Source organism: Ruditapes philippinarum, unplaced genomic scaffold (assembly GCF_026571515.1).
Source record: "Ruditapes philippinarum isolate M1 unplaced genomic scaffold, ASM2657151v2 ctg608_1_1_1_1, whole genome shotgun sequence".
Lineage (NCBI taxonomy): Eukaryota > Metazoa > Mollusca > Bivalvia > Venerida > Veneridae > Ruditapes > Ruditapes philippinarum.
The window spans coordinates 670,936-694,144 of record NW_026859254.1 but is presented as its reverse complement, the minus strand read 5'-3'; the positions used below and the strand labels follow the sequence as shown (position 1 = coordinate 694,144).

The 23,209-nt window shown below is 32.2% G+C and overlaps 1 protein-coding gene across 1 annotated transcript; it reads left to right on the top strand.

Moving 5' to 3' along the window:
* Positions 1 to 12,610: 12,610 nt before the first annotated feature.
* On the top strand, positions 12,611 to 16,824 carry LOC132755847 (uncharacterized). Its single transcript, XM_060746777.1, has 4 exons — positions 12,611 to 12,687; positions 13,168 to 13,242; positions 13,482 to 14,399; positions 16,300 to 16,824. The coding sequence occupies exons 3-4, from the start codon at positions 13,622 to 13,624 to the stop codon at positions 16,755 to 16,757; spliced, it is 1,236 nt and encodes a 411-aa protein (XP_060602760.1). The 5' UTR covers positions 12,611 to 12,687; positions 13,168 to 13,242; positions 13,482 to 13,621; the 3' UTR covers positions 16,758 to 16,824.
* Positions 16,825 to 23,209: the final 6,385 nt, after the last annotated feature.

Below are 23,209 nucleotides of genomic sequence, written 5' to 3'. Positions count from 1 at the left end.
CACATCAAAGACACAGCCAAATGATGTGAACAGTCACGGGTAATGTACAAAATCAGCCCTCTATTACAGTTGAATATCCAAAGCACTAACTGATCTTTTTAAGTATGTGCTCGTTTAATAAGTTGCATATTTTTTTCTGAAAAGAGTAGAGGCTAATACATAGATTCACAAAGTAATGCAATGGTCGAAATTCTGAAATGTCTGTGTGTTGCGACAAAGATTGAAAGGTCTGGTCGTAGCAAAATAAATTGGATAAAAAGTAAAAACGAAATGATTGGTACACTTAAAATGAATTCAGCACAAAGACAGAGGTTAAGAAAAATATCTCCGTTGCGCCGAGAATATACGTCCATTTTGCCGGCATATATAATCTTTCATAACATTAAAATAAAAATAAATGTTCGTATTGAATTTTGGTATCCATGCGATATGGGATTTTAAAACTTCCATAATGATATTATATTCAATATATAGAATAACTTACCATCCTACTTCAGGCCCAAATTTCTGCCAAAATTTATCCTGATGAAGACCTCACGGTAGGTCGAAACCGGTAGATAATAAAATAACATAAACATCCCTGATGTTGATGTGTAATTTTCTTTTTTCTTATCCCATCTTGAGAATAAATTTTAGTTTGATAACATTCATTGTGCTCATTATACAAAATTATGTCCGTTTCGTGGGCATGTATAACCTTATAAAACATTAAAATAAAACAAAAATCCTATAGGAATGCAAAAATTGTCTTTATTGCTGAATGGACGTCTAACAAAGCAAAGACATGCATTTATCAAAGTACAAAAGTGCAAATGGACTGGCTATCAGTTTATCAGTTACTTACGCACAAATCGCGTAAATCGCGAGTTTTTTGCCAATCGTTGGATAAGGACCTCGAACACAGTAGGTAGAATGCATATAGCTGATGCGGTATTTCGGTTTAACATACGCTAAAAACATATCAGTTTGGACCATAATTACTTTTCTTGACCAGCTCAAATTTCCAAACAAAAAGGTGTTGTTGTTTTGTTGTGGTTTTTTGTGATAAAATTGTAGTAGGCTCTGTGACATCATCCAGAATAGAATTTAAATTCAATAAAATGCCACGTTGGTAGGTTTTTTTTAAATGTTCAGAGTCTGCTGAAGAATCAATCGGAACATCTCAGATATTATTAATAATCCTTAAATTATACCGATGTTTGAGGGTGCGATTGGTTAAGAATGTATCATCAGTATAATGTTGAACTTGTGGGTAGAAAACTATTTTGATCCAATAAATACGTAAATCAGAAGATTTCAGATAAATTCTCTTTTGAACAATGGCAAATTTCTAAATATAGAATAGTAAACAGATAAAATACATTGTATTTTTCTTAATCAGTTTTTGTTCATCCTTCTTTTTTAGTTTTTTTATACTTTATTGCAACTTTTTAATACAACAATAATTTGAATACATTAATAGATATAAAATTTCAAGAATAATACAAAATTAGATATTCACAAATATATATAGTGCAAATTGGTCGATCTAAAAGTTAATATAACATAAGCAACAGCCATGCTTACACTGTCAAAGGCTAATTCATTTTTGTATCATATCTAATATTCCTTAAAGACATTCCTATGTTTTGGAAATCATAGTATTCGCATAAAAGTTATACCATTAGACGCGGAATTCATTTTAGGAAAAAATGGTGTATCATTCAAGTTATATTGAGTGTATATATCACTGTACTGTGATAATTACGCGACACTGACGGAATGTTAAAGATGAGATACAAACAAATCTTAGAAAAAAACTGTTTTAGAGAAATACAGAATAATTTTGTTGGTTTGTTGTAACGATATACATGTACACTTTAATTAAATTTCAATTAAACAAGACGATAAAATCAGTGCTATGTTTGAAACGGGAATAGTAGAAAAAAAAGATTGTTATCAAGATGTGTTTAACTGACTGTTCTTTGAAAGTCAAAGTGGATGGAGTTCTTATGATAACTTGTCACGGAATTCCTGGAAAACGTTACGGATTTCGTTGGAAAACTTTTGTATATACCGAAGAAACGTTCGTCAAGAATGACAGTTTTCATCTTTAAAAAGGGGGTTTGATTAAACTTAAACTTTGATGATTAAGCGTACATTAAGTGTCAAAAAAAACCTTTATAGTCAATTTTACATCGCCTCTTGTGTAGAAACTGGTAGTTTTGCAAGTAAGACATTTAGACCCGTTGACTTCTCGACCCCTAACGATATTAAGATGACTTCTAGACCCCTTGACACTTCGACCCCTTTTACGTGACTTTTCGACTCCTAGTTGGTAAGACATTTCGACCATTATCTCAATTATTGTGCTTTAGAATCACAGATTATAAGAGAAATAATTTAAAGCAAAAAGCAAATATTTTAATTTTTTTCATTAAAGTATCCGATAAAATATTGAAAACAATTAGGTAAAATGGTTTTTTATTCGTTTAATGTTATGTTACATAGAATTGTAGGATGGTTACATAGCAGTTATAATATATAATTTATGTTAATATAAAAAGCTTTGGCATCATATATCAAATAAGACCCCTGACTAAAAGTGAAAGAATTATGATAATAATGAAAATGCGCGATTTGTGCATTGTGTATTTATTCATTTCAACATTTTCTAAAGATTTAGTTGATATTTCTGTAACAAATACATGTTATATCGGCGATGAATTATTTTACATGTCTATTTAATTTATGTTATATATTGAATTGACTTGTCAAAGTAGCGATGATCTCATTGTTATGGTATTTACATTATGAATTAATTAAAAAACAAAATACCAATCAATCAATAAATGGTTGTTATCATGTTTTTTCGATTAATTTTAATTTAAAAGTATTTCGAGAATTACATGTATTATTAATTATCGGGACTTAACACCCGTGATAAACATTCTGCCAATCACCGTATTATTATTGTTGTTGTTGTTGTTGTGCTAATTAAACAGTAGCTGCATTTCATTTTAACAGGGTTTTCTGATTGGGGAAGGAATGGGTTATACGTAACATTCTATTAAATTATTTTATTAAAATATAATAATAAACATATTACATATTCATAGACATACATTCAATGGCTGCGGAAGATATGATAAAAGCATGAGCATTGATACATTCAATTCAATTCAATTTCAATGGTTAGTATGTTTATTGTTGGTACACTATTACTGTACTGGTATTAGTGGTATTATGATTTTGCTTGTGACTTCAGTACGAGATAAGATTTTTTTTTAATAACAGTACTTATTTTTGGCAATATTGACCTAAGATTTAATGCGTTTGAAATTTTAAAATGCACCAACATTTCTTCATTCTGTCCATATCCTGGGGGTCAGACTTTAAATTATTTTTTTATTTCTAAAAATGAATAAAATTTCTTTCATTATTCTAGCTATCGACTTTTACACTTGTGCATTGGAATATGATAAAATTCAACCGGAGGCACTTTACGGAAGTGCTTACACTGTAAGTAAAGGTGTGCATTCAATTTAACTATGACATCTCATATTTCACTGTCGCATTGTCTTTCAAACAATGGTTGGTTAAACTTTATTTCATTAATTATTAGAGTCGAATTTGCATTGTTTGTCTTCTCTTAAATATCTAAGTTAGAAAAGTTTTTAAATATGAAATAGGATAATTATTAAATACTTTCTTAGATTGGAAAATTAATAATAAAGACTAAAATGGGAAACATTTGTGGAACAAACACAATAACACCAGGTTGTATTTCTTTTTCTTCATTTCGAAAATTGTTTTTCATATTCATTTTATTTTTTGACGTATGGTTGTATAATGAACAAGTATTTAGCAATTCAAAACACGCTAGAAATCGCCTTTCAGCCAGGTATTCAAAGGAATTTCTTTTGTAAAATAGACTCCTTTCGGAACAAAAGAGCCAACATCTCTTCATTAAGGTATTACGACCCTAATGGGCACTATAAGGAACTATAAAATTGACATCATAGGTCAGATATATACCTTAAAGTACACCTGTATGCACAATTTAAACAAAGTTTACCGTACGGAAATCAAGTTATGGCCACTTTTCTGAACTTAAGCTAGGATGTTATGAGGGCCCTTTTTAGAAGGTAGTCAGACTATTCTCTTCCTTACCAGTTCCTCCCCTGACGTTTCTCTCCCTATTTTGGGGGAGAACCGTCTGCATATTTGCAAATAAGCAGACAGTTCCTCCCCATTGTTATTTTTATTAATGCATTATTATTGAAATATATAGATGTTAAATAATGGGTAAGTTTAATATAAATTGATATGAATTAGTAAAAAAATTTAAATTGAAGTATTAAGAGGTTAAATAAATGGGTAAGTTTATTATTAATTGATAAAAATGGGAGAGAAAAAAATATTGTATTGAAGTATTTAGATGTTAGACAAATTGGTAAGTTTATTATTAACTGATAAAAATTACACAAAAAAATTATGGATGCATTAAGATGTTTAATAAATTGATAAATTATTATTGATATAAATTAGAAAAAAATCATCGAAGTATTTAGATGTTTAATATATGGGTAAGTTGATATAAATTAGAAAAGAAAATGTTTTAGCATAATAGTTAATTATTCTGATTTTCTTAAAATTAGATCTAATGTACACTTTTTAACGTGTTTAGTCGTTGAAAATAATTAAAATGAATTAACTATATTGTGTTGTATTTATTTTATTTATTATTTTTTTAATAAATAAGAATAAAATTTATAAGAAAAAAAAGATAAATTAATGCATTTTTATACCAAAATGTCATATTTTTGTATAATGAAGAAAGGTGTCCAACACACATGTGCATTAAGTTTGCTGTCAGAGATAATTAAGGTGTTGATTAGATTAAAATAGCTGTGAAAAGACGTTGAGGACTAAATATTTTTAGTAATTAATTGGTCTTATATATTGTTTCAAGTGAATGTCTACATTTCCTTTAATCAAGTTTGTATAAAAGTATGTGAAATGTGATTGCATACCAGTTGTTGCTTATTTATTTTCTAGAACACACTTGTTACCATGTTATTTGCTATTTAACAAATAAATAAATATCACTTGACATTAACATAATTACAGGTGTATATCAATCACTGTCCAGTTATCTTAATCTCTCACAATGAAGGTGTTGATAGGATTAAAATACCTAAAAAAGGTGTTAAATTTACAAACACTTTTCAGATAAACATAAAACATAAAATGCACTTAGCATCAAACACACTCTTTACATAATCTTCATTAAGACATGTTATTAGATTAAGTCAAAACTAAAATTATAACTTATAAAAATAAAATTGGGGGAGAACTGTCTGCTTATTTCAAATTTGGGAGAGAACTGTCAGGGGAGGAAACGGTTTGGGAGAGAACCGTCAGGGGGAGGAACTGGTAAGCGAGAGAATAGTCTGTCATTCTTTTAGAAATGAGGAACCTTTAAATAATCTGCAATAACACTCTAATGAAAAATGGTAAGAAACAAAAAGTACCATTCAGCTAACAATCCACATAAGCAAAATAATGGTTTCTACTTAAAATTTATGAAATCTGTATAAAAATGATACCCTACCCCACCTATTTTTACCACGTGTCTGACCATTTTCCTACTTAGGGAGCTTAATTTAAAAAATCCTTAAAATTTACCCAAATGAGTGCCTGTTTTCAAAGTTTCCCTAAATTTTTAAAGAAATATATTGGTTGATCTTGTAAAATATGAAATACTTTTACCATCTAGTTTTGATTCCATTACACTTTGAAAATATCAGGTACCATATTTATTACTAGATTTAGCATAATTTAGCCAATAAATACCTATATAAATTAAAAAATCAAAATTAAACACTTTTTTCTTTCCAAATTGGACATGAGAGATACATAAATAATGTTAAAAGAAAAAAAGAAAGAAGAAAAAAAGTTGACTCCTCTGGGGATTTAACCCACGGCTCTCATTTTCAATGTAGTTAACAGTAGTTCTAGCCTATTTGAATACTCTTCAAAGCGGATGTAAAGAGAAATATTCCTGATACTGGTTACTCCACATGAGCCTGTCGTACTCACATGGAAATAGTATTTCAATTAGTAGTGGCAGTTTACAATCACATATTAGCATTTTTAGATATATTTTGACCGGTCATACCTCACATTTTAGGCAACATTTTTCAAAGATACCAACTAATTTTGAAGATATATTTTATAAGAAAATGTAATAGCACACACCATTGTACATATCGTTATTTTTCAGAGCTTTTCTTCGTATAACGTTGACAAAAGTAATCATTTCTTTTTTTTATTTCTCAAAAGATGTTTTCCAAGTTGTATTGAATATATATCCCAGTTTGCATATGTCCAATACAAAAACATGAGACAAAAACATTTATAGTAATAAATGATAATAAACAGCCACGTGAACATGTGATGGCAACACTGTATGAATATATTACATGTGAAGATATATTTAATAATTTAGGCGTATACAATGTAGGCATGATTTCATTTGCATGTAAGTCTTTGCCATTTGTAGCCATTTCCGTTGTTAGTTTATTTCTTCATTGTTGTGCGTTTTGCTTTTTCTGCAGGCTACGTTGAAAAAGAACCAGAAGGACGAAGACAAACATACGAAAATGACCTCATCCCGATTAACAATCAACTTTTAAAGAGTTCAAATCTAGGCAAGAAGCAAAATTTAAATCAGATTTTTTTCCCTCAATATTAAAACTTTCCTGTTACAACAGAATTTATTTAAGTATATCTTAAAATAATAAAAAAGATAAAAAAAAAAACAACTGTGTAAGTATTACACAAAAACGCAGAGTCAACATTGTAAACATGAGTATCATTTAAGATTCTTGCAGGTGAGGAAACTATCCAGTCAGCTTTCGGAAAGTCGATGGTAATACTTTAGTGACCGTGCTGAAATCATATTATATAGAGTGGCAGATAATTTTCTTCATCAGTAAAGCTTGAAAGTCACCTCATGACATTGGCTGTGTCGTAAAACCCAAAAAGCAGAGATCAATATTAGAAAATCCTATTCAAATTCAGATAGGTGATTGCAGCTGGTAATTTTGCAGCTATGGACATATAGCTTATAATATCATTAATACTGTAGCAATAAATTAAGTATTCTGTAGCATAAATATTTAAAAGAGAAACATGATTGATAATAAAATACCAAAAATCTTACATAGACGGGACTATTTTAATTTTACCATCGATCACCTCTCTACAACTTATTTAAATTATCACGCCCGGTATTAAGTTCTGTCAATTAATTCAACTGTCCCGTACCTTTATGCTTTTAACAATGACCTATGAACTTTCAAAATGTTTATTTGTTTGTTTTGGTTTGTTTTTGTGAGATAGGGCGCGTTTGGGCGGTGGTGTGTTTAAGTCACATCAACATTATATCATATGACGACTTTCCAGTTTTACTAGTGGGTGGATAAAGACCTCAGGCTTCCCTCTCTGTATGTAGCCTCTCTTGTTTTCTTTTTCACGAGCAGTCACCTGACTGAAACTTAAGTCCTTCCGTGTGCAAACCGCAAAGCTTCTCTTTCCAAAATTCCTGGCAGGATTCCAACACTCGGACAAGGTCATGAGGTCAACGAACTTAATTAAATACAGAGAAATGTTGATCTGGATCTTTCTATCCCATATGAGTAGTCTGTCCTGTTCGAAAGTTTGAGAGATCACAGGAGCTGGACATGCGCAGATTAGCCCCTTTAAATATATTTTGACCTGTCTTACCTCACATTTCAGGCGACTTCTTTCACAGATACTGACTTATTCGGAATACATATTTGAAAACATTTTTTTATAAAAAATCAATAAATAGAAAAGTATTATGACACAACTGTGTACATATTGTTATTTTTCAGAGTGAGCTTTTTCTTCGAATAACGTTGACGAAAGTATATAAACATTTCTTTTTTTTTTAATTTTCAAGAGATGTTTTCCAATATAGTCATTGGCCCGTTTTCATTTTCAGATAAGTGCCTGTCCTTTGTACGACGATTAACCATCGATCACCTCTCTACAACTTATTTAAATTATCACGCCCGGTATTAAGTTCTGTCAATTAATTCAACTGTCCCGTACCTTTATGCTTTTAACAATGACCTATGAACTTTCAAAATGTTTTATAAATATATTACAAACTTGATAGTTAATTTCTTCATTGTTGAGCGCTTTTTTGTTGTTTTTGTGCGTTTTCAGGCTCTATTGAAAGAGAACCGCCAGGTGAACGATTACAAGTGTACGAAAATGCCTCCGACAACAACTCGAGGATCAGTGTCATTTCACTCAACGGTTCACATATAGGCAAGTAGCAAAATTTGAGTCAGATTTTTTCTCCATATTCAAACTTGTCTTTAACAGTAGAATTTGTAGTTAAAAATTATTATATTTGAAAATAAAAAGAAATACATTGTAGATAAAAAAGCTGTTTAAATGTTAAAAAAAAACAGACATGAGTATATTTTAAGATTCTTCAGGTGAGGAGGTTATCTAGCTAGCTGTCTGAACATCGATAGTAATATTAGGTGCCCGTGCTGAAATAATGCATGGAGGGTCACATAATTTCCTCCACCAGTAAAGCTGGACAGTCGCCGCATGATCTTTCCTGTGTTGGTTCCACATAAAACCTAACTAAAGAAAAAATAATATTGAAAAAGTTCATGTTGATAGCAGATTGTGAATGTGTTGCCATATCATACAGCTAATACTATTATAAATAGCAACATTTTGATTTTGTATCATTAATATGTAAAAGAGAAACAATGCTTGATAATTAAATGCTCAAAATGTTACATAGACGAAACTATTAAAATTTTACTATCGATCACCTCTTTACAACTTAATTTAATAACCACGCTAAAAATTACTTCAACTATCTTGTACCTTTATAAATGCTTTTTAAATATGATCTATGAACTTTTAAATTGTTTATTTGTTTGTTTCTGCTTGCTGTTTTTTTTGTGAGATAATATGCGGTTGGGCGTCTCTGGTGGGTTTATGTAACATCAACATAATAATGGTATTATGATGACTTTCCAGCTTTACGTGTGGGTGGAAAAAGGCCCCAGATGCCTTTCTGTGCACCATTTTGGACAGAAGCAGCAACCTGATTATAACTTAAATCCTTCCGTTAGCAAGCTGAAAAAGCTTCTTAACATGAAAAAATCTAAAGTTCCGGGAAAGGGTCATAATGTATTAAAGTCACTGAAATGAACTTAAATGCAGAGTATAGTGTTTAATATTTGTGACAATTTTGATTTGACTTGCTACCTGAAAAAAACTTAACTCAGTCTAGTCGGACGATGATTTCAAACTTTAGATATTAATGAATTTAAGTCAACGATAAGATAAGTATGTTATCGTCCAAGAAAGGATAAATATGTTTTGAATATCGTATCAATTGATAGACATTATCTGTTTCATACTTAGATTGATAAGTTCAATATATTTTTCACTTTGGTCATTTATTTATATAATTGATTCTCCTTCAGGTTCCTTTCAACAAGAAGTCAGAAGACACTCATACACATATTCTTCTGGTATGAATTTATATACATATTTCAAGTTCAGTGGCATTGCAGTCATTCTCGGTTACCACCACATTTCACATATTCTAGAACTAAACAAATGAACTTCTTGAACACTTAAATTCGAGAACATTTCAAAATTAACAGTATATTAACGTCTTAGATATAGAATATTACTACTACAGATGATTTTTTTCTCCATGAAATGTTTTTTGGGTTGAACCAGAAAGACATTTCGTCATTTTTGAGACAATGTCCCTCAAATTTGTTAACTTGAAATGGCGATTTAATTTGGTCTATTTAAATAAATTTCACTATATTAACATTTAAAGAATGAGAATCAAATTGTAATGCAATCTTGATCATATTTTTAAAAAACCATCACAGGGATATGAAATTCACACCGAATATGCTTAAATTTTATTTTCAAAATGAAATAACTAACAAAACCCACAGATATTAACTAACAAAACCCACATTATGTTAACTAACAAAACCCACAGATATATGTGAGAAGTCGAACCCTTGATATTGCCTTCTTATTTATTATTCATCTGTCAAGTTGTTTAAAAAGACAAAGCTATTGTCCGGTAATTTCAATATAAGATCTTTCATCACATTTCCGACAATGACTGAATACCCTGGCAGATTTGGAGGATTATTTGAAACAAACATGTATATCTTAAAATATCAAATTTAATACAAAGAAAAATAAAACAACATGAACACCACCACCACCACAACAAAAACAACAAAAAAACAGCACAATAAACTAACAAACAAAACCTCATTCACCCTTGCATTTGCTGACTTTCATTAGGTGATAGATTTTTTGTCATATGGTTTTTAATGAAATGTCTTTCCGATATAGAATTTGTAGAATTTCATTTGTATAAGTACTTTTTGTCGGCGATTTAAGTAACAATCATGAATATGCTCATTATGTTCATTATTGTGTGTTTTACTGAATTTTCCGATTACGTTGATGTCATACCAGGGGACAATGTACAGCAAAATTATATACTTTCTAGAAACAACTCAAGGGGCTGGCTCAGTTCAAGCACAGGTTCATGTATTGGTAGGTTTGAATTAGGTTTAACAAAACTTAATTTATTCTGAAATTTGTCATTTTAAGAGAAAAACTGCATTTTTCTATTTCAAAATTTTCACCAACGGTGGAAAAGTTGTATGGAATTTTCAAAAATGGAGTCGATTACCGTTCACAATGAATATATGCACACAAAACTTTTGTTAAAGGCCGTTTTACTTTGGGTAGCGATTGATCAAACAGAACAAAATGGTGAGATATGGAATCACGCATCAAATAGAGGACACCCATAACGATCTACATGTCACAACACTTGCATCAAATGCAATTTTAAATGTGGCATCATGTTCAAAGTCTTCTTCGGGGTTGGCAATAATCATTTATACAAAAATATGGATTGAATATGAAATGAACATCTTGATTGAATTTTAAGGACAAGGTACACTGTGTAAAATACAGAAAAACAGAATCCCTTAAGAACGCCCAAGGCAGAAACATTGAAAACATTGTAGACACTGATGGTTAGGTTGTTTGTGGGGAATCGATGTAAGATTCAAGCATCGGGATAGCTTTCCATCGAAGGAGGACTAACAGCACAACCGCTTTATGTGACGATTTAATGCCACCTTTCCTTGTTTATTTTCTTTCCATATGTATCACACTCCATCGACTCATAGTGCATACAGGTAAAATAATAGAAAAGACATGGTCAGCTGCTTGGCGCGTCGAACTACATGTAGTAATCAAATGACACTAGCCGCATGGGTTTAAACCTCGTCTGGGACAGGCCGTTGATTGAAGTTGAGCAAGAAACTCAATACTGGTTAGTTCGAGGAACGGATTGGAAATTGTGGTTATAAGCGTATGGCTTCATACGCATTTTAACCAAAAGCATTCTGTATAAACCAATGTGCAAGTTTTGTTGAGGCGTGAACATTTTTTATCAAGCATACTATTCATTTAAATGATAAAGATATCTCAAATGCAAACAAAAGCAACTGATGGAACTCTATGTTTAAATTTTAAAATAAACAAAACAAGAAACATCCAATCAATGAAACAGCCCATCAATTAGCCGGTGGTACAATTATGTCACACTGCTTATTAGTGTTGTGAGGTGTATTAGTTTTTGATGGTTTCTTTCTTTGTCTTTCTTTTATACCTTTTTTCAGATTATCCTATACCAGACCATATTCATGGTGCTTCGAGACGTCATTTAAAAGGTAATAACATTATCAATGTCATATACAGTTCCAAATCGTGCATATGCCTTTAAGAGTTCACCAATGATAGAGATAACGGAGTAATGCCCAGATGTCATCAGATCAAACCAAGTCCTAACTATATTTTGCACCTGACTTGACCTTTACTTATGATACTAAAACATTTTTAATTATAGGCTTCTCCGATTGAATACCGTCGAAGACGATTTAGTGTTGAATACCACTGAAGACGTGAGGAATATTACACGTTTTGCCATAATGCGCCATGAAATGACTCGAGTCTGCAATTTTTACGTAATTTTGTAATATATTTTGTTAATATCATTTATGTGCAAAATTGTATTTTCCTTTATATAATTTCTAGGCATACTGAAATCAGTGGAAAGTCAGGAAGACGATATCCCTGTTGTAAGAAGTGGTTTACAGAAATTAGGATTGAAATCCACAGCCGGAAAGAAATCAAAATCAGCAGTAAAAGTGACACACTTAAAACCCGGTGTGTTTGTTTGTTTGAAAGTTTACTTCAAATATGCAGTTTGTGAATTTCAAATATGCAAATTTTACAATAAACATTGTTTTGTATAAAATTTAATTATCTTCTAACCAAAAAAAATTTTATATCGTTTATCGAAGGTAGAATTTTAAATGTATTCCCTTTTTTAAAATTTAAAAGTCTGCTTCAAAAATTTTTCCCTTTTTGTTCAAATAAGTCTAAATTACTTTCAATTCAAGGCAACTTTATTATTAAATTTTTTGTTAAAATGGAAACAGAAGTCAAAATCAAAATCGGCAAAAACAAAAACGATCAAGGTACATGCAAATTATAAGTCAAGAAGAGGAAAATTAGGTTTGTATGGCACATGTAGCAGTAATTAATTGTCTACCCTTCCTTTGTTCTGTCCTTCATAATAACATTTAAGAAAATTTTAAAGTTATTGTGTATAGTGATCTCTGATTTCGTATACAATGTCAAGTCTGAAAAAGATCTCCGTTTACATTTTTAACGATCATTTTCCGAAGAGCATAAAACGATCCTCTGGAAAAGCCTGCTGATTTTTATTAATCATCTCGAATATGATATGGACTGAAAAAGATCTACCCTCAGAAAGGGGAACAGGGCCAACAGGGCCTTTTTTACAGGGGTGAGGTCAGCAATGGCGAAGGAAACAATGTCTGTCTGAATTGCCATGGCCAATGAGCAAAAATGTAGCAATTTTATTAAACTGTTTACTATAAATATCAAGCTGTTTTAGGTATAATATCTTTATCAATACTGTAAGGAATAGTAAGTGACTTATTTGTTTATATAACTATAATTTCTTTGTAGTCAGAAGCCGTTCTCATAAACGTCGCCAATGGGCTCATAAAAAGTCACCAGTGAAAACTAAACAAAACGTTAAAGGTTGGTTTCATACCGTGTTATACATTGTACATTGTTGTAAATATTGTTCTAGTAACATATAATTCACTGTAATGATCAAACACTCCATAAAACCTTTGCTTTGAAATATAAATATTATTATAGCAAATTAAGATCTCCGAACATTTGTTATGAAAAGAGTTTGATTACTTTCAACTTTAAGCTAACAAAATACAAAATGTATAATGTTTAACAATTCAGTTTTTATAAATCTATTTCAGAAAAGAACGGCGTACCGAATTTGCAAAAATATCTATATCGGGTGTGTAATCAACTTGCTGAATCAAGTGTCGATATTGCTACGGTTTATCCGGCCAATGCTCCTAATATTGCGAAAAATCCGGTATTGCTTTGTCTTACAATGGAAGAATGTCACCATCTTCCACCAACATTTAAGGGTTTTTCCGTGATACAGAAACCGTTCTTTTCAAAATCGACAGAATCAGGATCTTACATTAATGAGAAGTATCAATATGATTCACAAAGTTGTAAAGAGATAGACGAAACAATCGCTTTTCATGCGGAATCATTGATGATGAAACACACAAACTTAGAAGCTATCAAAATGGGTTATGTTCGCTCTTCAAAATTTGGCATACTACATGAGCTACAAGAGCCATGCATTGTTTTACTTTGTCGCTGCAAATCCTATATTCCAGTAAATGAGCCTGAATTCCCTAGACTACTAAAACATCCATCATCTAAAACATATTACCCCACTGATGTAAGGGAAGGCTATTCTTCTTTGTGTTCTTCATTAACTAGGAGTCCTTGTGATTGGAATAGGGAACTTGCAATGGGCTGCAGCATTGGACAAGAAAATGGTGGACCCAGCGCTTCTCTCGGACCATTTGTCAGCATTAAGGAAACAAATGAGCTTTGCTTCCTTACAGTTCGGCATTTATTTCAACCATTAGACATACCTGATGGGAGACTTTTAGGAATACATGTAGTACAGCCGGCAGATAGTGACTATGGTTTGAGACACCAAATGGCATTGAATAACCGACGGTGTGGCACCGTAAAAGTTGCAGAACTAAGTACCAATATCGATGCTGCATTGGTGGTGATAAAACCGACTCGTACTCCGAGTAGAGGATCTTTCGTTGGTATACGACAGAGTGATTTAGATGACACAGGTATTTCTATTTACACAGTATGACTATATAACATTTTTGCCTCCATTACTTATTTTGGCAAGATGTCTGTTTATTGGGAATGTAAGTCACACAATACAATGACATAACAGCTTTACCGGTAGATGAAGACTCCGGATGACCAATTTCTGCAAGATTTAAGGCACAACTGACTTTTTGGGGCAATTCGAACCCATAGTAGTGAGAGGCAATTGACCTCAACATTAACCACTACGTCATTGAACTTTCACATCGCACACTAAATGTGATACGCAGCTTTTGCACGATAAACTGTATTAAAGATTAAAACATTATGTTAACAGTGAAAATAAGGGACTTCTGTTTGAATTATTCTGCTCTACGCATACTGTTGTAATTGCCGTTTGTTATTTTTCATAACAAATGTGTTGCATTTGTACATTTGTTCGGGAATCCGTAAAGTATTTTAGGCATCAACTTGAAACTTAATGTGTTGATTGAGCTCATACAGGAGAAGTGCGGTGCACGGTAATGATAACTCTTCCTAAAAAGGGAGATACTATAAAGTACTTAAGATATAAACAGATAAATATAAGTAGATATATCTTACTAAGGGAGAGTTCATTGCTTAAGAATCACGACATTACCCATCGTAAAGTTTAGGTTATTGCTCTTTGTCATTTTTCATGTTTCATTTCCTTTTAAGACCATAGCTCAAAAAGTTTTTAAGTTATCCATTACGAAATCCATAGGGGAATAGCTCTTGAGCATTTAAATGATAACTTTATAATCGTTATAGCTTTAGCTAACTTTTCTCAGAAACTATCAATGATATTCATTCCAAACTTACAATACATCGTATAACATAATTGCAGAAAGGCACATAATTATAAAATATATTTTTGCATCTTTATTCTCCTTATAAGTCTTATTTTCATCTTGTTTAGGTCAATTTTGCAAAGACTTACAAAGTTAATCACGTCAAACTTGGAATACTTGTTCAATTTTAAAGTTGAAATGCGTTGCTACGGGCTATTATTTTTGCTGAATCATGTCCTCTTTTGTGAATTCAAATTCTTGATTCACCTTTTTGATATGGTAAATTTCTCAAAACGTACCAAAGATATTCACTAAGATTAATGTCTGTACTATCAAATTGAAATTGTTTCCCTCTTATATGACATTTTTATTTAACTATCCAACACTGAGAAAAGTGGACCATGCTGTGCGCGGACATGTCCTGTTCATTATTACTCTCATAGTTTTAAAGTAATATCAATGTTTTTTTAGGATTTTGAGGTATCAACTTTAAACTTTAAAGATTTATGAATTCAGTGATGAGGGAGTGCATTTCACAAGATAAATAAATGATTTCTAAGCTATTGCCCTTTTTAATTTTTATACTTCATTTTTTAAGTCAAACAGCTTAGCTCAATAGAGAAAGCATTGAGTCTGATAGTCATTTGTCTCTCGACGATGTTTCAAAAATCATATGAAATAAGTAGTCGGTCAACTGAAGAAAAGACAGAGTAATTACCGACATTTTCTTATGTTTTTTTCTTCATTTGCTTGCTAAATATTTGTCTAGACAATTATTAATAAACTTCAAAATAGTGTATTGATACCTCATTAGAAAACAGATCAAAGTAAAGATGATTGCACTTGACAACAATTCTTCGCGTCATAATTTTGAGTTATTGCCCTTTGTTATTTCCCATGCTTAATTTGCAATATGTATATCTTTTTGTCAAGGCCTTAATTGAAAACGTATCAGAAATATCAGCTTGAAACTGTATGGGTGAATATTTATCATATCCCTTTCTTTTTCAATGTCAGTGAGTGTTTATATGCTCTCCTCTCTTTATAACTGTTCTAATGTTCGGCGGGGGATTATGAATTCTGTAAGTGCTTCTTTTTCTTGAAGGTTTTGCCCCGAGTTCCTATCCAACTTACGATGATGGTTGTGTCAAAGATGCAAGACAATTTGTTGGACATGACTACGCCCATGACAGAGTTATAAAATTTGGCAAACAAACTGGTTTAACCAAGGGTGCTATTCAGACTCGAAACATGGCCGTGAGATTAAGAGATGACATGGGACATATACAATATGGCGGTCGCATTCAGAGTCGTTTAATGCTAAAACAGCTTCAGGTAGACTCGTTTGCAAGGAAAATCTTTTTCGAGCAAGGGGACTCTGGATCTGCTGTTTTTTCTGTTGACAGAAATAACAAACTGCACTGTATAGGGATGGCAATTGGAGTAACGTCAGATTACACGTGCATTGTTACGCCTATTCAAGAAATATTAGAAAGGCTAGGAAAGAAACTGGGAAGGACCTTAGAGTTGAAGGCATTTCCATCTGAAAGTATGGATTTTTAGAAATTTAGATGCTTAATTATTACTAGTAATCCATTTCTTCTGTATATTGTATATATTATTATACAATTATTGAGCCATTGAATATGATGTGATATTCACCGGCAGATGACATATTGACCGAGGCGATAGCCGAGATCAATATGACTTTCTGCGGTGAATATCACATCAATTCATGGCTTCATAGTCATTAATTGCTTTTATTAATTGGAGATGGCAAGAAATAAAAATCAGAAAAGTAACCTTGATACATGTACAAATTTTTCCTCGTTGAAGCGCGGAAAAAAAACGCACTGTTAGGCTGGCAACGATTGCGAGTGGCATAAAGTAATCAAGTTATACTCACATTCGGTGTACCTTTAGTAATGTAAGTATTGAAATATTTATCGAGAAAGCTATAAAGAACAAAAGCACAATTATTTTAGTAACACGCGTATTTAACGTCTACGGTGTATGGCTTTGAAATATGGAGTCTCATCTATTTTAGACTGGAAATCCATTAGAGCATGAATTATGATACTACACATCATTTATAAAAGTCTTGACTGCTGTTGGACATGAGATTGAGATATATTTAGATCATATAATAAAAAATTATGAATGATATAAATGCATTGTGTCCTTATGTTTTTCATAACATTACAATAAATTGAAAGGTGAATTAGTGGAAGAGTCCCCGGCCATATTTTACTCATTACGGGGCAATAAACGGGGTTACCTCTTGTGCTTGAAAAAAAAAGGTTTATAGGTTCGAGCCCTAATCGGGCCACGACCATGTTTCTTTATATGACACCAGTTCTGTTTGGTTCCAGGAAGTGGACTCGAAAGTAATGCATCAGTTACAAGAACTTGTTTCGCAATCAAGTTTAAATAAATCTAAAATTAGTGTTTTTTCTGTATTGAAACTTTCTTATCTTACTTAACAAATAAGCGTTGAAAGTACATGTATTGTGTTATTAATATAGACACTATGCTGTGTCTTCTGTCCCCGGTTTACTTTAGATACAATTATATATTCACAGTTGGGGCAAATTATTTGTTTGATGGTATAAGACAGGAAACATGTACAGTAATGAAGTACTTTATCTCATTTTTTTTTAAATTTATGGACTTTGAAAACCTTACATGTTTGATCAATTGATCAAAATACAGTAGCAAAGCACCCATTGTTGATTTGAAGTAATTATCAATTGAGCGGTTTTCTTGTATTTATTTAAATTAACAGAAATTCACTTTCGCGTATGTTTGTACTTTGAGCTGCGTTATCGATGTCTTCACATTTCTTTGTGTAGCTTATTCGGAACACCAAACCGATTATTCATACTCACCTCGGATTTAATACGACGCGAAAGTAGTTCTACAACGTGACATCAAATGTAAACAAAAAGGGGTGCTGTAACCTATGTAAAATGTCTTATGAATGTATTTACGTTACATCAAACGGAAAATGGTGGCTATTTCGAACAAATCCATTTCGAAGTTTGGCGAAAAGGGCCGAGAAGTTGCGATTGGTTAAGAATGTATAATCAGTGTAATGTTGTGATGCTCCTATAAAAACGTACATCAGAAGATCTCGGATAAATTCTCTTTTAATAGAATATTTTCTAAATATAGAATCATAAACAGACAACTTAAATTGTATGTCTTCTTAATCAGTTTTTGTTCATCCTTCTATTTTAGTTTATTCATACTTTACTGCAACTCATTTGAATACATTCATAGATTTAAAATTACAAGAATAATACAAAAATTAGATATTCACAAAGATACATAGCGCAAATAGGTCGGCCTACAAGTTATAACAACATTAGCAACAGAAATCCTTACACAGACACAGGCTTATTCATTTTTGTATCATATCTATTCTGGTTCTTCTCGTCTAATTATTAACTTTATTTTACAATTTAACGGAATCTTAAAAAGTAGAAAGAAAATCTTAGAAAAACAAGAGCCGGTTGATGCTCCCCGAATAGGTTTTGGACACAGGAAGTTATACCTCTTATAGTGTCAGAGTTATGTCACAGACAAAGTTCAAAGTGTAAAAACAACCCAAATGTTGTGCAATACACATTGTCTCAATATGGTGATCATTTCTGTGATATATAGTTGTGAAATCCGACTTCAAATAACGAAGTTATAGGCCGGACACGATTTTGCTGCAAGATCATGCTGTGACCTTGACCTTCAAAGTAGCGACCCAAATGTTGCGCGCGAGACATCGTCTCAATATGGTGACCATTTCAGTGAAATAGTTTAAAATTCAACTTCAAATAACAAAGTTATGGGCCGGACACGGTTTTGCTGCAATGTCATGCTGTGACCTTGACCTTCAAGGTAGCGACCAAAATGTTGCGCGCGACACGTCGTCTTAATATGGTGATCAATTCTGTGAAATAGTTTTAAAATCCGACTACAAATAATGAAGTTATGGAACGGACACGACTTTGCTGCGAGGTCATGCTGTGACCTTGACCTTCAAGGTAGCGACCAAAATGTTGCGCGCGACACGTCGTCTCAATATGGTGATCATTTCTGTGAAATTGTTTTAAAATCCGACATCAAATAACAAAGTTATGGGCCGGACACGAAATCGGGACGTACGTACTTACGGACGGACGGACGGACAACCCGGCGACTATACGCTCCCCCGAAATTTTTCGGGGAACATAAAAACTACTAGTATTTGGGAGAAATACAGAATAATTTTATTTGTTTGTTGTAACGATATATATGTACATATTCATGCATTTAATTAAATTTCAATTACACAAGGCGATAAAATCAGTGCTATGTTTTAAAAGGGAATAGTATAGAAAAAAGATATTTACCAAGATGTCTTTTAAAAAAAGGATAAAACTTTACATTCAATTTTTCGTCGCCTCTATATTTAAAACTGGTAATTTTGAGTAAAATTTCCAGATTACGAGGGGTGTTCAAATATGAATGCAACTTGGTCAATTTTAGTTAAGTGACTGTTCACACAGACCCATTCTATGAAAGTCACGGAGGATTGAGTTCTTATGATAACATGTCACGGAGTTCCTAGAAAAAATAACGGATCTCGTTAGAAAACTTCTGTATATACCGAAGAAACGCTCGACAAAATTGTATATACCGAAGAAACACTCGACAAAAATAATCTTGTCATCTTTAAAAAGAGAGTTTTATTTACTTAATTAAACTTTGATTGCCTTACGTGTCAGAAAAAAAACTTTACAATCCCTTTTTCATCGCCTCTTGTTTAAAATCTGGAAGTTTTGAGTAAAATTTCCATATAATTTGATCATTTGTTCATTTTGATATTCTTCCTTGCCATACTTTATTACCTAATTATAATGGAAAGTTGCGTATAAAGCCAGGCTTACAAATTTATGACCGACTGTCACTAACCGGTCCAATCTATTATTAATATAGCTCATTTTTTTCTTTTCAGAAAGAAACGTGAATAATAATCAAGATAACTTTAAAATATACGAAGAAGGAAAACACAAGATATAATTGTCTTCAGAAAGTTTAATTATCATCATCAGGGTATGCGTATGTTTTGATATACACGTTCCTGTCACCTTTTTTTCTTCAAAGCAAACAATTAATAAAAACACATTAGGTAATGTAACTATATAATAATTTCTGTAAACACAAACAATTACAACTAATTCTAACTACGTATATGTTAGTGTTCATCCGTGCTGTTCTACAGAAATTAAAAACTTCGACGGGAGCGATAGCGACAGGAGAATGTTTCTAATTTCTGTAGAACAGCTAAGGATGAACACTAACATATTTAGTGTCAAGCTTTATTTGGCCCTTGATTACGTCACTACGCGGTACTATGAAGCACTATGAAAAATAGAAGGCGACTATGAACGGATTTCAATATAGTATCGACTTTTTTACTTCTATGAAAATTAGCACACATAATTTTTAAGAAATACAGCGTTTTCATTGGATGACAAATAAAGCTGGACACTAAAAACTATTAATGATCTTTTTGAAATATATTCCATTGCTTGATATCACCTTGGACAAAGAATCTTCTTCCATTTCTTTTCTCCCCGATTCTGGGCCTGTGTATGCAATGTAGTAGAAAAGTTCTTCAGGCTGTTGGGGACATCACTCTGGAGTGCATGGTATCTATACATGTTTACAAGACAAACCACAAAGTTAGTCATAAATCATTTCTATGCTTAAAATTGGTTAAACATCTGATACTTCACACATATTTATTAATCTTATATAACAAAATCAACATCTGATTTTCACACATATTTATTAATTTTATATAACAAAATCAACATCTGATTTTCACACATATTTATTAATTTTATATAACAAAATCAACATCTGATTTTCACACATATTTATTAATTTTATATAACAAAACCATTCATTATCACTTAAGTATTACATATTTACTTAATTGAAACAATTAGATTTACCAAAAAAGTCAGTTAATTTTTCCTCAGTATATGGCTAACACATGGAAGTTTTAATGAGTTAAAATTCTTTTTATTGCAAAATATGAAATAACTATTTTTTTTGAAAATCTATGTTTTTCCAATTAACAATTTGGGGAACGAATTGACAAATTGTTCGGCCACAATGACCAGTTTTGGGGCCACATATTGACCAATTCTGGGACCGGATTACACGGAGCTTGGGTCCCGGTTGACTTGAGCCGGGTTGAATGTTGTGCGTCCCAAAATAATCGGGAGTTGGTCAGTGACTCTTACATTGATTCCCACGTGCATTTTGAAATTTTATTCAGATTGTCAACAGACCGCAAGATTATCTAGAGTGGGACACGTTGGCTGACATTATCAATTACAATTGAGCATATTGTGAAAAATGGTCGTTTTCATTGAAAAGCTTCGTCTTACAAGTTCAAACCGCTACGAAACTATGAAAAATGCATCAATACTGATAAAACTTGGCACAAATGTTGACTGGACCATAGCCTCTGTAACAGCATGCTCAATCTTAAATTTCCTATTACCATGGCAACGGGGTGACGTCTCAAAATTGCGAAAAATAACTATTCGCATTGGTTTTATTCCCCATCAAAACTAATTTCTAACAATGGATTGAGATGGAGTAAAAGACTTTTCAGCGTTGTATACACGTTACCTCCCGACCTCCCAAACAGAAGGGGGACACCCCCGCTTCTGGCATCCCCTTTATGTACCATTTTAATGGGGCGGCGCCGAAAGAGTGACCACTTTTTTAACAACATTTCTCAAACGAAAAACAGTGTTTGGGTCCTAAATAGGCCATTTTTTACTGTTTCAGACTTAAAAAAGGGACAGGGAAAAAACCGTGAAAACAGGTAAAAGATTAAAATAACAATTCATGATTCAGGCTTTACATCACTAAGTTTTTTTCCACACATGAAAAGTGTATTTCTCTTACATGTGAAATACATCATTTTATTACATGTAGCCCGGGTCTCCACGATACCGGTGTTCATATTTTATACAAGGTGCTTTTCAGATAAAATTTGACTGACTTGAAAAAAAGAAGGAATAAACAACTTCATTAACATTTAATCCTCTTAAAAATACATTACAGAGTTCTGTTACTATGAAATTCTCGCTCACAAGAAATGTAAACAATGGTCGACCATTTTGTATGACGTAGTTAAACAGACTTCATGCTACCGGTGCACTGGTAAAAATGTTATTTATATGGAAAGCCATTTCAGTTTTAATAGCAAAAATATCATTTCAGCATTCTTGTATTCATATCTAAAAAAATAACTTAAAAACAACATAAAAACATGCGTTTCCAAAGTTTACTGTTCATCTTTTATTACCCCCAAGGGATCTCTGTTTAAGAATCTTTTACTCCCAATTACAGGTGTATATTATACCATGTGACTGGATTAAAAAAATCCCCTTCACCTAATTTTAGTGTTGTTGTGATTTTCTGGTCCTTTTATATCATTGAATCTATTTTATTTCTATATGATGAAGATAAAATATCAATTTGGCACTTTACACAGGCTCCCTTAAAAGACAGAATGAAACTGACTTTTCAATTTTCACAAATTGTTTTATATGCACTAATGGCTTTCCATACATTTTTTTCCCGCCAAAAATGATGTCAAAAGGTCAAGTGACATGTAATGAAGGTATGAATGACGTCAACACCTGTCATTTTTTATTTTTTGAAAAAAAAAAGAAGAGTGTTTTGTAGAGAGACCGATTTATGCAATGGAGGAATAGGATAGTAAATGAAAAATAAGGTAGGATATGTGAAATATTTTCTTCAGAAACTCATTAAAATGTTTAAAAACTTTGAAATAGCAAATATTACTAGAGCATGTCAATATAAACACTCGGTAGGCGGCGTTGACTGTAATATCGCGAGATATGTGAATACACCGGAACCGTGGAGCCACCGGTATCGTGGGGTTCGAGTATATTCTTTTCATCCCAATTCAGTATACTGTATAG